Source organism: Morchella sextelata (assembly GCF_020137385.1).
Source record: "Morchella sextelata strain SCLS chromosome Unknown scls_11, whole genome shotgun sequence".
Taxonomy (NCBI): domain Eukaryota; kingdom Fungi; phylum Ascomycota; class Pezizomycetes; order Pezizales; family Morchellaceae; genus Morchella; species Morchella sextelata.
Genome location: NW_025408626.1, coordinates 1,732,427 through 1,749,438, shown reverse-complemented (window position 1 = coordinate 1,749,438; position 17,012 = coordinate 1,732,427). Strand labels below are relative to the sequence as shown.

The following is a 17,012-nucleotide window of genomic DNA, read 5'->3' as shown; positions in this document are numbered from 1 at the left end:
GTTTTATAGAATCCCGCCGAAGACTACATGTATTTATTTGAAAATGCAATTCGCGGTTTAGTTTAGTTTCAGGTGTCAATATACTGGGCCTTGGTCAGGCAATGTGTTTGTGTATGATACGATGATATTCAAATCTCGCTGACTTAAGTCGGTCAAAAAACTATGATATGCTGCAAGGGATGGTATAGCAATGATAAACATAGATGTTAGCCATCCTCATCTAGACCAGATTATCTTACGCGGGCTCAGTTGTATGACGACATGAACACTCTCTCTGTACATATCCCAAACGGTCAAGTGGACTGCTACCTGCAGTAGAAGAAAATATATATTGATGCTATCGAGACTCTCTAAAGAGGTATTACATGAATGCAAGCAGCCATCCCGAATTACTGTATGATAGACATACATGGGAGTAGTGGGGGTCCAAGACATTTTATAATATCTACTGCAGAGGTAATAAAGCTCTCGTTAATAGTAGTATAGTGCATGCAGGGTCCCGCCCATAATCCATAATATCGGGACTGGAATGAACATTCATCTTCTCCCTACTCCCAATCTAAGAAAATCCCCACCCATCTATCATTCCATTACTTCTTTCCTGATATTAAAGTGTCGTTGTGTTACTCCGAGAGTGGGAGCACAAATTCTCAAATGATATCCCCTCTCGGGATATAAGGTTATACCTACTACCATCGGAATGCAATGCTGTCATCTATGAAAATAAGCCCCATCAGCTTGCTCCCGTTTCACAGATCTCTTTGTGCAACACTCTCAAGCTTAAGGCTGGTTACACGGGCTTGGGAAATGTGCCTGCAGCCTTGCTTGGGGTTTTAATCAAAGGGCGAAATCTGGGAAGAACCTGGCCAGCGGTTCCTCAGCTGAGGCTTCCTTGACGATGCGAACCAGTCCGCAACCAGAGTTAGGTATATTATACAGCTTCCTGAAACGGGTGTTGTCCCTTTCGCCCTGCGGTTTCTCTTCGGCGGGTAGCAGCATCTGTCTCGTACGGGAGAATATGATAACAGCCGTGTCACACTTGGGTTCTGGAGCCTTTCCGTTTTGCAACATGGAAATAGCTTTCTTGATGCATAACGCAACCCGTTCTAGAGGCTATGACTCCAGATGGGGTGAATTAGGTTCTATTCACCCTCCATTTCTTCATCGACTCGCCCACACCTATAAGTGCAATAACTGAGGCTGACCTGGAGAGACGTAAGTACTACCGGGCTCAGATCAGAGTCAACCTTACTTGCAAGATGCAGACAGCTAGGATGAACACATATTTCAGATAAGCTTTCCAAACTCCCCCAGAATCAAGGCGTTAGAAATAAACCACCGCATTGCAGCACCGACGTATGCCCTCTGGTTCGTATCCGGTGACACGCTGGCCTTGATACCAGGTATGCAGGACATTATGTAGGTACGTAGGCACAGTCCCGGGAAACCATACTGCCGATCATGAGGGGCGTGAGAACTCTAATTAATCGATCATCAGAAGCATGGAACGTTTCTTCTTTTGGTCAGCCTTGAAGCAAACCTAACCCACAACCACTTTGGATTGCCACACCGGTTTCAAGATGGAAGCCAGTTCACGCCCAGCCAGTAATGGCCGGTTGAGGCGAAGCCAAAGTCAAAGGGTTCTACAGCCTCAATCAGTAGAAACTCCATGCCTACATCTCATTGGCACATACCCAAAGCCAAGTTAATAGCGCTAAATCCATGACATGTAGCCAATGAGTCAGCCAATCCTTGAATACGATTGGCACCCGTCATTCCACATAAATTCACATCTTGGCAAGTAGCCGAGTTCCGCTCCGAAGAATCCGATGCAGGTGGTGGTAGTGGTGGTTCCGAACTCCGGATAGATTGAGGCGTCACATGGCCGCTTTATGCCGACCGGCCGATATAGGAAAATGTGTGTGCCGGCATGGCAGAGAAAGTTTGAAGAGTTTGTGACGTAAATTGAGGACATCTTGTTCCTGAGTGCATCCCCGCAGCTAGCTAGTTACTTTAGTACCTGATGAGCCATCTGAGTTCAATGCACACAAGATCACATCCGTACGGGCCGTTCGAGATGAGATTATATACCGGACGGACGTTTTTCGGTACTGCCAGATAGGAGCCAAAGTGCTGCTATTTCTTCAACTGTTAGCACCTCTCGCGGCCAGGTATTCGTCAGCTCAGCTTAGTCTGATCCACCGCGTTTGGGAGCAACCATTTTCTATGTCTAAGAGCACATACATAGTTGAGCTGAGGAGAGAGAGACGTCAGGCTATTTCTCTCAAGCTTTAAACTTTTTTTGTGTGTATCACATGATCATGAGACGAATCGATGAAAACCAGGTTTGCGCTGGCAAAGAATTAAGGAAAGAGCAAAGATGTGTAGAGGGAAAGCGTTTAGGTTTGAATGGCCTGCACACCAGTCGCAGGCAATGATACCAAGCCCGGACATGGTAGGGTAGAAGGATGGAAATACATAGATACGCGTTCGAAATATCTCTCCGTCTTAATCCTCTTGACTTTTCAATGTCTAGATGCATCGCTGGATGATAAATGCAATGACAATGAGAATGACAGCTGCTGCCTTATTTTATCAAACTGCACTCGTCACTCGTGTTTAAAGTTCCATGTCAGCTTCTGGAAGAATTGAGGTCCGTCACTCACCACTCTCAAGGTCTCCTCGACATCCAGGACCCTATTGGTATCTGCATGCATTCCAAGGACTGGGGGGTGCATGTCCGGAGGGATTTCTCGCCCAATAGTCTCGGTATGTCTGACAGAACAAAATCAGCCTCGCTGCGGCGTTTGAGGATAGATAGAGTAGGGGGCCCCGCGGCGGTCCCTGTCCAATTGTAAGCCCCAATTCCCGGCTGCTTAACCCCAATAAGTTCAATAGTAACTCCAGAACCAACCCTAACCTCAATCGCATAATCACACGCAAGCCCAAATATTTTGCCCGGCATCACCCACCACCCCGGTCCATGCAATAATATCCGAGCTGTTATTATTATTTTCACCCCAAAACTGGTAAAGTCAGACAATTAGCTGCAGCTCCCAGAAACAAATATGACGAGAACAACCCACACCCACATACCTAACTCGCCCAGAGGAATTAGGAAGAGGGAAAAGCACCTGGCGATGTGGTGCAGCGGCGGCAGCAACAACAGCATGTTGTTGTTTTGGTTGTTGCTGGTAAATAAGTCCTGGCTGGATAGGTGATAAATACTCCCACAACCCTCCCCCTCCACCCCCCCTCCCCCTTCCCCGCCTCGTTGTTACTGTGTACAGTTATACAAAATATTTATCAAACACTTACCCGCCACCAGATCTCCATTCAAGAGATACCGAGGCTTATACATAGTACAGGAAACCCACATAAAACAGTGCTGCGCCTCTTAAGACCAATCCTAATCACAAATTCGCAGCTATCCTGAACGCAGGAACGGAAAATTATACATACCAGGACTTAGACCACACACCATTCAAGCTGTCTTCCCAATATCTTATGAGTGCCTTTCGGCGCCTCTCCTTCGTAGGTGGTAGCAGTGATGATACGGAGGAAGATCGAAGACAGAGCCCGCACCGTCATCATCCTCACCTCCATCGTCGCAAGAAGGATTATTCAGTTTCGCCAACTGGTGGAAACAGACCCGTTTCGATAACTGCAGATCCCCGGCTCCCCGCACCACCACCACCTTTGAGCGAGAAATCTACTTCATCCAGGCTTGGGAGAAGTCACACATCTAAACCTGATCTCGGGGTGGAAGTTAGAAGGCACAAGTCGCGATCGGATAAAGAGTCGTCGTCCTCGTCGTCGCGGAAACACAGATCGAGGACCGAGAGTACTTCTAGAGCTGGTGGTGAAAAGGAAAGCAGGAGACATAAATCGCGATCGGAGCTTTCATCAACAGCTCCGGCCAGGGAAAATTCATCGCGACATTCGAATTCACACTCTAACTCGTCGCGGTCCGACAGCCCGGGACGGAAACATTCGTCAAAGTCGAGGAAACATCGATCGGAAAGGTCCGAAGCAGCTCCAGCAGAGCTTAGAGCGGCGGCGCCTTCCACGCCAATAGCAGTGCCGATGCAGGGCCAAATGTCGGAACCACTTCAGATGCCCGAGCCATTTCAAACATCCCAACAATTCCCGTTGCCCGATCCTTTGCAAATCATAGATATGTCAAAGACATTATCGAATTCCCCACCATCTTCCGGTTCTTCAATGGGAATCATCATTGGTGGGAATCGGAATAGAAGTGGTAGCAGTAAGTTTTTAAATCCCCTCGCCCGTAGGATCCGCGCCTGGAATTCATTTACTGAACCTCTGAAGCTCCAAGTACGCCAATGATCACTGCTACACCACCAACGCCCTCTCCGTTTGAGCAAGCCCGGCGTTCAAACACACATCCTAGCTTTTCAACCCCCGCGCCCCCAGGCTTCTCGCGCACTGGCTCGATACCCCCGCCATATCCACAAACCCCGCCAACTTCTGGTGGTGAAATGAGCGGCCAAGATTATATCGACTATGCGGTATCAAAAATCGGTATTGGTAAGCCGGACCAAAACAGTCTGCTCCACCGTTACCGTACCAATTTCGATCCCCGCCCCGGAACCTTTGAGCTCAGCTCTGAACCGGAACCTATTGAGATTGGGAGCAGTGATCATGGGACTATCGAACAACCCCAGCGACAAGATTCGGGAAAGAGTTTCAGCAGTAGCGGGAACGTGAATATAAATGCGAATGGGAATGGATCCCAGCATCAACGCGGGCACGGCAGCGGACATGGAAGTGGACACGGCGAGATCCATGTGAAAATTAAGCGGCACTCCGCAACAAGTGGTACTTTATCTCGAAGGGGTCTTGGTAGAAATAGTGTGCGTGAAAATCAATACGACTTTCTGCGATCTTTCGATACTGTCTTCATCATTGATGATTCTGCCTCCATGGAGGCCTTCACCCGCTGGCCTGATACTCGGATCGCCCTCGAAACCATCGCGACCATTGCCACAAAGTATGATACTGATGGTATTGATATACACTTCCTTAACTCAACAAAGCACGATGCACGGAATGTCAAATCCGCCGCGGAGGTGCACCGACTATTCGATCGTGTCCAACCTGGCGGAATCACTCCTATCGCGGCGTGCCTGGACCGCATACTAAGGGATTATCTGGATTCATACGCTGCTGTCCGGACAAGTGCTCCTGGATCACCACCCATGACGCCCCTTTCTCCGGGGTTCAATACTGCTCAGTATCCCAAGCCACTCAATATCATCATTTTGACCGATGGCGAGCCAACGGATGATCCAGAGAGTGTAATCGTGGATGCCGCTAGGAGACTCGATATGCTTAACGCACCTTTGCACCAGGTTGGGATTCAATTCTTCCAGATTGGTGACGAGGAGGGTGCTCGTGAGGCGCTAGAGGATCTAGACGATGCATTAGCAGAAATATATGGCATCAGAGATATGGTTGATTATACGCCTTATCCGGACGGTCAAAACGAAGGGGATGGTAGAGAGGGAGGTGGTGTTGACGGAGAGTGGATACTAAAGGTTCTAATGGGAGCAGTCAACAGGAGGTTAGATCGATGGGAGAACAAGCATGGGAGGTAGATGCATAAACGCAGGTACTAGGTGATGACGTAAGAGAACAGCATCATTTTTTCTCTGTTTCTTCTTTTTTTTTCGATCAGCAATTTAATCGATCACGAGCTTATGCTATTGAATTATGGAAATGTTCCTGATTTTGTAAATTTTATTCCTTTGTATTTAACTCGGTTTATCTCGGGATTGAGCGATTTTTCTTTCTTTATTTTCCACGTCGGTGGCTGGGGCTCTAGTAGGATTAAGGCGTACGTTGTATTTATTTCATTCTGTTCATGGAAAGGGTATGGGTTGGCCCCCCGGGGGGGGTTAGGAGATATGCATGTTATGTCTGTTTGCGTGGGGATGAAAATGGTATCAACAGTACCCTTTCCCGATATGTTATGACCAAGAAACATTTTTTGTCTCTTACTATCCATCGGGGTCAACCACCATAAACTGAATATAGTGACTCGGTACTACTATACTATCAAATAGTTTATTTAGCAATCCTAGACAAACATGAGAGTGATCTTACGACATGGGGAGCGGGAAAATTCCAAAAGATATTCCAAGCTGACAGGCTTTAAATTTCTTTTTATCAGCATCTTCTTCAAGCTGCTTGTAGTAACCTGGGCGCATGAAGCATGCATGATATCAAGTTGGGAAGAGATCTAGAATGTAGGTTTCGTGCTTACTATTCGCTTTCAAGACTAGCAAAATTCTGTTTTTTACGCAGCTCTTCGCAGAAAACTCATTTCAAAAGTTGAATTTCAAAGGGTTGAATCAAAAAATCATGGTATAAGAGATCTTTGTCCGCCAGCTACTAGAACCGTATCTCAATCCAGTCGAAGAATCGAGCAAACAAACCACCACAGTACAGACTCCTCAATCCTCGAATAATCCTTAAACACCACACCAAAGAAGATGAGTGGAAATGATGATAGACGGTTATTGGCCCAGTCCGCTTTCGAAACAGACTCCGACACCAGTGATATAGACATCCCTTCGAATCTTCAGTGTGCTGCTTGCCTGGGCCGCCATCAGGTGGCCGTGAGGTTTAAGTTGTGCCCTCATGCAGCGTGCATACGCTGTTTGAAGGGTATTTTCAAGGCAAAGTTTGAGGGTAAGTTGCACGGCGAGTACCCACCAGTCCATATCGATTGCCATCTATGCAGAGCAAAGGTCGAACACTTCGGCGTTTTGAACAAGGGTCCACTTAGTAATGAAGGGACTGTGGTTCTTGGAGGCGTGGCTTTTGGCATTTCTGAGTGGATCCCGCTTTTGAAGTGGATGTCAGATGTCGATGAGACTGTTCTAATCTCCTTCAAAATCAATTATCTGAAAAGAAAGTACCGTATTAGCGTGCGCCGTCTGGCAGGTCGCTGGGAAGTAAAAGATCAGGGTACAGTTGTTGCCCTCTCAGGCGAAGAGATACGTGAGCTAATTAGGCTGCGTAAAATGAAGACCTAAGAAGCTAGAAGTCACACTTCTGTGACTGTATCTTTGCAGTAGCTGGAGACGGTATCGAAATGGTGATGGAACGTTAATTTTGACGGATAAAGTATCCAGATGCTTTTGCAGGTGGATACTTCCAATGGTAGCAGACATTAAGGGGGGGATAGCGATTAAGTACTAGTAGAAAATGATTTATTCAATTGAAAAGAGTCTTTATCCAAATGTTTGAGTTTTACGTACCATCATGAGAGGAGTATATCAATTTAAGAGCACGCGCATCCATAGATTTGGTTCTTTCCTATATATGCATGTTAGACGCAATAGAATTCGGTTTATATAGAAACTTGCGAGCACGTATGTGATTGCCGTGAATAGAATCCTCCCCAAGCGAGGTGATGATTGTGCGTTTAAACTCAGGTTGAATAGTAGACACGAAATATCACTCGCCAACAGCCCCCTTTCTGTTTTTTCCACTTTGGCTTTTTTTCCCCGGTAAACCTCAAGATCCATCATACGTCATCACATCTGAACGTCCTTTCACCCTACCCTAAGGCCGTTCATCGCACCACCTCCTTGCTCATTTAGACATCGCCCCTCTTTTATCTCTCCCGCCACGTATTCGAAGATGGCCTTCATACAGAGGTTCTCAATGGACAACCTAAATTTCCTCAGTCGTATGCCTTCTGGCCCTGAGTCCCGCTGCCTCACAGGCCCGCCTTCAGAGCTATCCTCACAAGAGTCCTCGCAGAAAACACCTTCCCCTCCGACAGAAACCCCTCCATTCAACATCAGCCCTTCACAAGACCTGCATTACTTAGAGACACCACTATCTAAACCGGAGCTCGGTACTCTTTCTGCGATACTTTCGTTTGCAGTCTCTAAATATGGAGATGAGCGTTGTTTTGCTTCCAGAAACGTTGCCAGCCGGGCGACTGGCGGGGCACAGTCACGAGTAAGAGGAAAAGATGCAGGTGGGCCTCCGATTGAGGACAGCGCCCAGACAAGGGGGCTTGTAACTGTGGGGGAATGGGAATACTTAACATACAATCAGGTCGGCAAGATAGTTTCAACTTTATCGGCCGGTTTGAAGCAGGTTGTGAAAGGCAGATTGCATATGTTTGGCAGAAATAGGTCTGTCCCAACTTGTCTACGCATGTCCACCGTCGATCTTTTGTCTAACTCTCCTGAGCAGCGCAAATTGGTTTATGCTCAGTCATGCGGCGTCAATGTCTAATATTCCCTTAGTGACACTATATCCAAATTCTGACAAATGGATTATCGTTGAGATCTTGCTTCAAACACACGGAAGAGTGGTGTTCGTGGATAGCGACCTTCTGGGCGTTCTATCAGAGATATTGTTTGAGTGTCCGAATGTGTCCACAGTCATCTACGACCAAGTCACTACCTCCGTAGAAGACATCAATAACACGGAGGCTTGCATTGCAGGCCTGAAAACCACCTTCGGAGTACACTTTGAGATAATAAGCCTAGAGCAGTTACATGACCTGGGTAATGATATACTACTAGGTAAATCAGAATCCACGACCAACAGCAAATCAAGGGAGTCTGAGTATGAGGCACAAAAGCAATCAGATGAAGAGAGAATATGGGGAACTGTGTACCCTCTATCAAATGGAAAGCAGAATCCCCTAGGTGTTCTGGTCACTGTAGGAAACATGGTTGCCAGTAGTAAGTCAAGCTTCCCTTGAGAGTTATTCACTCCGTTCAGTTAATTGAGACTCACTCAAATAGTCGCAAACATTCATCAAATACTCAAAACCTCGACAAATAGATCGGATACCTATCTTTCATATCTTCCACTAGCATTTATGCTTGAATATAACCTTGTTAACGCTTTTTTACTACTTGGCGTGACAATTGGGTTCGGAACTAATGGCATTCTCTATCTCCTACCTCCCCCGTACAGCGATCTTGCAATGGGATGTAGTGGCGATATTGAATCATTTGAGCCCTCTATTCTCTTCGGGGTTCCTGCCTGGTGGGATACGATACATGGCCATGTCCTAGAAAAGATCAAAGGATATAGCAGTGATTGGCAAGAGCGTTTCTGGAAATCAGCTGAGCAGAAGGCCGAGCATATTACAGACCCCATAGGGGTTTTATCTAAAATGACAATCTGCGCGTTAGAAAGAAGCATTTATCTCAAACCTATCCGCGAGAAGCTTTTTGGTACCCGCATGAAATGGCTTGGTATCAGCTGTTCAATGCATGCTCGGGAGAAGAGAGAATTCCTCGGGGCAGTCCTGTCTTCAAGTGGCAGGATGGTAGAAGTATTCTCATTTATGGCAATGAGCACGTTAGTTTCTTCAATCTCCGCTTCCTCACCTCTATACAATATTAACCTTATCAATCCAGCATGATCACATTTATGCCACCATCCCGGTACAATAACAAGAACACTGGCATGATTCTACCATCGCTGCAGATAAAACTTGTATCTGTAGCACCCGGCTACTTTGCTCATTCAAGTCCACCATGCGGTGAGATTTTCATTCGTGGACCTTCTGTACCACATATGGGTTACTTTAAAAATCCTGAAGCTTCTGTCGCCGCCTTCCTGGATGAGGGTTGGGTAAAAACCGGCATTGTAGCTGAATGGGATCCGCACAAAAGATGCCCAGGCCCAACAATAATCGGTAATGTGAACTCTTTGGAAAGGAGATATATTGGGGATTATGTTCCCATTGAATCCTTGGAGGCTGCGTACAGGAAATGTCGTTTAGTTCAAGATTGTTGTATCATCTATTCTGGTAGAAAAACAAAACCACTTGGTGTAATCGGTATGTCACGTTCTCTCTATTAACCCAAAGCCTAAGGTACGCTTCGTATCTCGCTAACTAATTTCTCAAACAATTATTAGCGGTCAATGAGACTCATTTCAGAAGCTTCTGTGATTATCATCTACCAAATCAGACCCCTGGAATGCAGACAGATGAAATTCTGCTTTCTCGGCCGGTGAACACGCTGGTACTTAATCAGTTAAATGTCGATGCCAGGTCCCACGGAGTTATGGATTTCGAATTAATCGGGGGGGTAATTTTGGTGAAGGATGAACTTCCGAAGGTTTCCCAGTCACAGAAAGTAAAGGACGAGAACAAAAACATGCATCACGGGCTACTCATTGATCGTAAGCAGGTGCGGAAGATTTATGCGGCGGAAATAGAGGTATTTAGAGCTTGCCTTGAGATCCGCTTCGATCAATCGAACTATCACAAACTGATTGAACATAGCACGAGTTTTCCTAGAACATCTCAAAAGGTGAAGAATAATTGAAACAGAAGAAAGGTACTATTAACGTGGAAGAGGTATTAGCTTATCATTCAAGCAGCTTGTAAAGTGAGTACATAATCCTTCCGCAGTATATTTGACCGCCAACAATGACTTAAACGGACTAGTACATTAATCACTTTTACATAAACATAGGTGTACTATTTTTGCTCTTTGACAAGAGCTATTATTTTGTAAGGAGTACCATAACTAAGCGGCTCAAGTTTGCGGTTTCGTGAAATGTTTCTATAGCTGGTCGACCGATATGATTTCACTTGGTGTCACTAACATGCAGCGCGAGGCCTTCGTGGCTTGAGAAATCATTATTTTGGGATATGCTATAGCCGAATTTTGAAAACATTCGAAAGTATGGAAGAAAACTGATCGTTTTAGAGAAAGACACGGATACCAACTTAACCGACAAACGTGCCCAACTAGACTAAGTATGTACTACAGTAGGAGAAATGCGCGAATAGGTCTCGCCATGCTTTTAATTATTTGACTTTTGGAAGAACTAGTATGGACATGAGGCTCTCCGAGTATGTACAGGACATGGAGGATTGTGCTACATCTTATTCCTTACCGGCGGCGGCGTAGAATAAGGTGCCACCCTGTCCGTCGTCGCCGACGACGCATGGAAGCTTCGATCGATATCACAAACCTCCACCGCATTTTTTCAGCTACAAAAATAGTAACACGTCACGTGCTGCGGCTCAAACAGGAAGGATTCAAACGGCGCATGGGAAGGACCCCACGTCTCGGTGTAGCTTATTGGAAATAAGATGTAGAAGGGATGGTAGAGTAGAGCAAATACTGTCGATTTGAAATGGTAGGTATGTAGACTCTTGTAGCTACTCTGTACATGTAGTATGAAGGCGAACCCTTAAGACGTGCTGTAAACCCTAACCCTGAAATATTCTCAAGTGGTATTACTATTCAGTTTCGTATGCAGGTATAGCGTTAGAACGCAGATTATTCGAATTTATGTAGGTAGTGTACGTATCTAGACCGCTTTCTCGCCTTACGGATTGATCCATGGCCCAGGCACCAGCCTGAGTGGCTGTGGTGTAATTCTCGCAGAACTCTACTGTCAAAGTGCACTCACTATTCAACACCGATCTGATTACTTACTTCGCCATATTGTGAATATGTAGCTTTCGCCTACACTCTCGAACAGTCAGCAGAATACTCATGGAGATTCCATGAATCCCATCTATCTTACACTTCACCGATATGTCCACACCATGGCTGAGTAATTGCCTCATGTACCTACTTGTAGCTGTAACTCCCCACGCCCAGTCCATACACCGGCGTCAGTACACCGGACGACCGCAAGTACTCCCCACATACTAAACCCACTCCCCGACCCAGCTCATCCTCTATATATACTCGCAGGTACTCCCCTCCTCCTCTGCAGCATCTACAATCCACTCATTCACATCCACTACCTCGAGTTGACCTCGAAACCCACACTCCTTCCAAACCAGACACTCATTTAAAACACAAAAACAAACACAAACACACCCCCACAATGCGCTACTCAACCATCACTATCCTCTTCTCGGCCCTCCTCGCCGCGACGACCCTCGCCCACCCATCCGATAACCGCCGCCGCAACAACATCGACGTCCCCGAAGCCCACAACACGATCGATCCCATTGACCGCCGCGACGTCACACCCACATCTACCTCTTCATCCGCTGCCACTACCTCTACCGCCGCTGCAGTGAAGTATGCTCCCCCCTTGTACCTTATGCCTTGACACCATGCACAGAGAACTAACCAAGCTGCAACATCTAGAGACGAAGACCCAGACTTCCCCGACGAGACCGGTGACCGTGGGTCCGTGGACGTGCCGGAAGATGATGGCGACGATGACGACGATGACGATGACAGCGACTCGGAGGATGAGGAGGAGAAGAAGAAGGCTGGTGCTGGAAGGGGCTAGAGGAATAGCACGGCGATAGCTGGGGAGGGTCGGTTTTTTCTTCTTCTTTTTCTTTATCTTTTGGGGCTTGCTTGGGTTGGAGTCGGTGGATGGTATGGGTACATGTAGTTTTATTTCTTTCTCCTTTTTACTTTTCGTTAGAAATTGCAATATACATATGAATTGCGCTCCATATACATATCCATAAATCATCTTGAACTTTGGGCGTGGTTGTGATTGGTGACTGCATACTTCGCTGCTGAGCTATCATTCAACCCGGAAGCCCAGAGCCCTCCCCTTCGGTGCATACATGTAGACAATCTCAAACAATTGAAATCTCGGACTTCCGTCTTAGCACAAGATCAACCACCAAGCCAAGCGCGGCCTTGACCAACCAATCAATCCAACAGCTAATAAACAACCGCCGACTGTATAACTCGCAAAACCCTAACCCACAATGCTAGTGCCACAGCTTATGAGTATATTTCGCACGACCACCAAGACTCCAGCTCTGAAGTCTAGGCGTCTTGAAAGATCGGGTACCGAGAAAAAGTGCTCAAATAAATTTACTTTCACCAATGCTGCTAATTGTTATAAGTCAAATAAACCAAACAAGCGATCATTTGTAAATCAAGTGTGAGAGTAAGGAATCGATTGGTGACAACCACTCAGAGCCGGCCCAGCTCCTTATCCCCCACCCCACCACTCCCCCATGACGCACCCCGAGTAATCTAAGTCTAAGAAATACACATAATCTAAAGAATGGCCGCAGCGCACCCCACCGGGGCCACTGGAAGAAAAGAAAAAGTCTATGGGTAAAATAAAAAAGAAAGAAAGAAAGAGCGCAGAGATGTCGCTCTGTACCGCCCATCAAGAAATTGAAAAGAAGAAACACCCCCCCAAAAAAAGTAAAAACGAATAAAAACACCACCCAAAAACCCCCACAAACAAACCCAGACCCAAACGCAAACGCAAACGCAAACGCAAGTGCAAACCTAACAATACGCCGCAACCACCTTCTCACCACCCGCTGCCGCAGGCACCGGCAGCTTCCCCGCCGCAATATCCTCCACCGTCACCTCGCCGCTCAGGACTCTATCAATGATCCCTTCATTTTCCTGGTCGCCAAGAAATCAGTACATACTCAGCACAAACTCGGGGAGAAAAGAAACTTACAGCCAACCATCCACCGACAGCGTACACCCTCCCGCGATAATCCTCAACGCCCGCCCACGCCGCATCGATCGCCTCCTCCAGTGCATTCGCAACGCGGATCTTCTCCGGCCCCGCACCGGCGGTGTGGTTCTTGAGCGCGAAGGTAAGTGCGAGACGGCCCTGCTTTCGGAGGTTGGCGGGGTTGTGGCCGTGGAGCATTGAGGGTGCAGTGGAGGGGGTGGTAGAGGCGGGAGGTGGGGCGAGGACTGCAATCTGGAGGGATGCGAGAAGGGCGAAGTGGTCTTCGGCGGGGGAGGGGCGGTAGCGGGGGGTGGGGGCGTGTTTGGTGTAGCCCTGCTGAGAGGAGGAGTGGGAGAAGAGGGAGAAGATGTTTGTGAGCATTTTGATTATGGTTGTGGTGTTTGGGTATTAGAGTAATGAGTGTTTGGTAGTGTGTAGAATACTAGTAGCGTAGTAGTAGAAGTGTCTGAGTTGAACAGTAGTAAAACAGCAGAAGTAGCAGTAGTAGTAGTACTAATATCTAAGACCAACGCATCATTAGCTACCATCCGCACGTGTACCGAATCGATAGGGCGCCTCACCTCTCTTATCCCAGCCAGCTGCAGTTATATGTATGTATATAGTAAGTTCCCTGTCGGATTGATTGATTGGTTCTCGCACTCGTTGTTGCACTTTCAGCCAAACGTAACAAGCGAGCAACAAGCGACGTCGACCGTTAAATACACTTTAAATTCCCGCTTAAGCGCAGCTCAAGGCTTCTAGAATACTGTGAGTGAGGGTGTGTGTGCGCGTGAGGTGTGTAATTAAAGCAACAACAGCTTTTCAAACGGCGGCGTGTGTGGTGGGGGTGGACGGTCTGCGGCTGTGTAATTGACGTTGTATTAAAAGAATGAAATGTTTGTTTGAAAGAATGTGGTGGGCGAAAACAAGTATGTATCCCCCGGTCTGTATGGTATAAAAGTGAGAATGAAAGAAAGAACGAGTCTACACAAACTCCAAAGGGTGAGAAGGCTTAGGAGGCGGGGAGAGGCGTGGTTGTTATGTTCACCTCTGCGCCGTACATATTGGCGGTGGTGGTGGTGGTGGTGGTGGTGGTGGTGGTGGCGGTACAGATGAGCCCTCTCTTCCCAATCCAATATCACATCATATGCGAAACACGAAAAGGCCAGGGGGTACAAAGTTCGAAATGGGCTCTTCCTTCTTTTCTTTGTTTTTCCTTGCAGGCGTATACGTACGGCACAGAGGGTGCTCCCGCCAACCTGTTTCTGGAAGAAACGTGGGTGGTGGTTTATCCTGCCGAGTGGTTCCTGGGATTGTAGAGTAGGTGCAGGGGGAGAATTTAGGGACTGTCTGCATTGGTATGGGATGTAATTAATATTACCATCGATGAGCTCTACAAGGAACTGACCATTTGGGCCACTTTAACTACTTTATTTGCAGAATATTAAAGAGGTTCTATGTGTGTAGAGTGCTCTACAAGGTAATTGGGCGTATATCGTGTAGCACTATAGCTATAGATCAATAGCTTGGAAGCGATATCAAAAGGGGCAGTCAACGTCGACTCATGCACGATCAGGCATCATCATTCCCCGGCAACAATAGTGTCTTTTTCCCGCCAACCATCTTATCCCTCATGCCGTCGGCCCCTGATTCTCGTAAACGGTGCGGGGGCCACAGTGCATACCACATGATGCGGTCAAGCGAGTTATATCTCATTTTGCTTGTTTGCAGATAGGCGACAATTAACACTCAAAATTTATTAACTGATGACATGAGTGAAACCTTACATGTGGTCTTCTTTTTTTTTTTTTTTTTAATCAAGCTCTATTGTTTCTAGGTACAAAGAATCGCATAAAGTATAAACTATGGCGTAAAGACCTATCCCCGACCGGCTATTTTTCCACCTATAAAAGACTTACAGAGACAAAAGAAAATTATGAAAATAGGGAAGATCCTTAATGGGGCCTCCGAGAACCTAGTCTCCTGGAGGTAGTGGTGGTGTGGCGCGGCGTTTTTATGAGATTTCCATCGCGGTCTGGGGGTTGGGGGGGGACGGGGGAGTGGTGGGTTTCCTGTTGGGGCAGGCTGGGGCGAAAGAGCGGTGGGTCCCGTTGCAGTTGACGCACTTGGCGGGAGAGATTTCGCAGCAGTTTTCAAGAGGCGCCGATGCTCCTTTGCACGTGGCAACTGGGCAGCGGTGGTCTTGGAGCTTGTGGGGGAGGGTGCACAGGGGGCAGGCGATGGGGGACCTGCATCCCTGGGTGGCGTGGCCGAGTTTGCAGCAGTTCCTGCATTGGGTGGTGGAGGATGCTCGCCACATGACATTGCAGCGTCTGGGGCGGGAGAAGAGGCGGATGGTGGTTCCAATGGTTGCTGCCTCTTCCGCCGTCACGGAGACAATGACAGAGGTGGTGGCCTTGGAGGAGCGGGAGGTTTCATCCGTGTTTAGGAAACGGACGGCAGAGGGGGTGATGCCAACGGCTAGCTTAAGTGCAGAGGGTAGGATTTCCTCTAGGCATTCCTGATTGGGGAGCTCGTAGAGGGGGACGCCATGGATGGCGAGATCGACGTTGGTGGGAGCGGGGCGGAAGGTGGTGTAGGGGTTTTCTGGGGAGGCTACCTCCACGTTTAGGATCGTGGTGAGGGCTTCGAAGAACGGTGTGTAGACCGTTGATGGGACGGTGGGGGGAGCGGTAACAGAGACTGTGCCTCTGTTGTTGATGGTGACGGTGAGGGAGGTGACGGGGGCGACTTGATGGCTTCGGGCCAGGGCTTGGCCGAAGAGGCGGGGGAGGGTTGCCGACAGCCTTTCGGCATTGGCGATGGGGCTGGGGGTTGTCCTGGTGGCGAAGAAGCGGCGGTGGGCAGACGGTAGGGGCTTCGCCTTCGGGGCGGATCCTGGGGCCGGGGCTGCGGCTGCCTTGGCTGCCTTCTTGCTGGGGGGGTTGGGTGGGTTGGGAGTGGATCGAACCACTTGTGCATACATGGGGGTTGCCCTCGGTTGGGCAGGCTTGGCGGGCGGGGAAGGTCTGTGGGGGGCCTGGGGTGTGGGAGGGGGGAGGCTGGTTCTCCCGATGAGGGTGTCCAGTTTTTGGACGATGAGAGGGTCTGAGGGGGTGGGAGCAGCTTTGGGGGCTGCGATTGACTCCCTCAGGGAGGTGATTTCGTCTCCTAGCTTGGAGACTGCTTCGGCGAGCTGTTTGTTTTGCTGAATGGCTCCTAACAAGAGGAGGGTGTTCAGTTGTGAGGAGTCGCGGTGGTCTCTGCTGCCGATTGCGTTTTGAACCTCAGCCGAGAGGGTGTTAGTGAGCACTGGAAGGCCAAAGACCTTGTCGAGCGAACTAAGGTCGACTACCTCGAAGAGGGCCTTCCTTAGTGTCATGTGGGCGACCGACATGAAGCCGGAACGATGGGGGATTTTGGTGTGTGAGAACGGTTGTCACGTACAAAAGAGGAGGTTGGTTTCAAAAACCAAGGAAGAAGCGGGGAAGAAGGATGCTTACATGTGGTCTTCTATGTCTCCATATATAATATCTACATGCACTCTACTCTATTTTATAAAACATGACTTC

At 48.0% G+C, this 17,012-nt stretch overlaps 6 protein-coding genes across 6 annotated transcripts; 4 read left to right on the top strand and 2 right to left on the bottom strand.

Moving 5' to 3' along the window:
- Positions 1–3,507: 3,507 nt before the first annotated feature.
- On the top strand, positions 3,508–5,621 carry H6S33_001886 (uncharacterized protein; the record flags this gene model as incomplete). Its single annotated transcript, XM_044833263.1, has 2 exons — positions 3,508–4,267; positions 4,333–5,621. The coding sequence occupies 2 exons, from the start codon at positions 3,508–3,510 to the stop codon at positions 5,619–5,621; spliced, it is 2,049 nt and encodes a 682-aa protein (XP_044693947.1).
- An 897-nt stretch (positions 5,622–6,518) lies between these two features.
- Positions 6,519–7,064, top strand: H6S33_001885 (uncharacterized protein; the record flags this gene model as incomplete). The annotated part of the gene is made up of 1 exon (XM_044833262.1): positions 6,519–7,064. The coding sequence occupies one exon, from the start codon at positions 6,519–6,521 to the stop codon at positions 7,062–7,064; it is 546 nt and encodes a 181-aa protein (XP_044693946.1).
- Positions 7,065–7,674: 610 nt separating this feature from the next.
- H6S33_001884 (uncharacterized protein) lies at positions 7,675–10,315 on the top strand (the record flags this gene model as incomplete). The annotated part of the gene is made up of 6 exons (XM_044833261.1): positions 7,675–8,180; positions 8,242–8,738; positions 8,802–9,366; positions 9,426–9,850; positions 9,931–10,235; positions 10,301–10,315. 6 exons carry the CDS (start codon positions 7,675–7,677, stop codon positions 10,313–10,315), a joined length of 2,313 nt encoding a protein of 770 aa, XP_044693945.1.
- Positions 10,316–11,868: 1,553 nt separating this feature from the next.
- Positions 11,869–12,285, top strand: H6S33_001883 (uncharacterized protein; the record flags this gene model as incomplete). Its single annotated transcript, XM_044833260.1, has 2 exons — positions 11,869–12,068; positions 12,138–12,285. 2 exons carry the CDS (start codon positions 11,869–11,871, stop codon positions 12,283–12,285), a joined length of 348 nt encoding a protein of 115 aa, XP_044693944.1.
- A 974-nt stretch (positions 12,286–13,259) lies between these two features.
- On the bottom strand, positions 13,260–13,821 carry H6S33_001882 (uncharacterized protein; the record flags this gene model as incomplete). Its single annotated transcript, XM_044833259.1, has 2 exons — positions 13,260–13,382; positions 13,441–13,821. 2 exons carry the CDS (start codon positions 13,819–13,821, stop codon positions 13,260–13,262), a joined length of 504 nt encoding a protein of 167 aa, XP_044693943.1.
- Positions 13,822–15,454: 1,633 nt separating this feature from the next.
- H6S33_001881 (uncharacterized protein) lies at positions 15,455–16,837 on the bottom strand (the record flags this gene model as incomplete). Its single annotated transcript, XM_044833258.1, has 1 exon — positions 15,455–16,837. One exon carries the CDS (start codon positions 16,835–16,837, stop codon positions 15,455–15,457), a length of 1,383 nt encoding a protein of 460 aa, XP_044693942.1.
- Between the last annotated feature and the right edge of the window lie 175 nt (positions 16,838–17,012).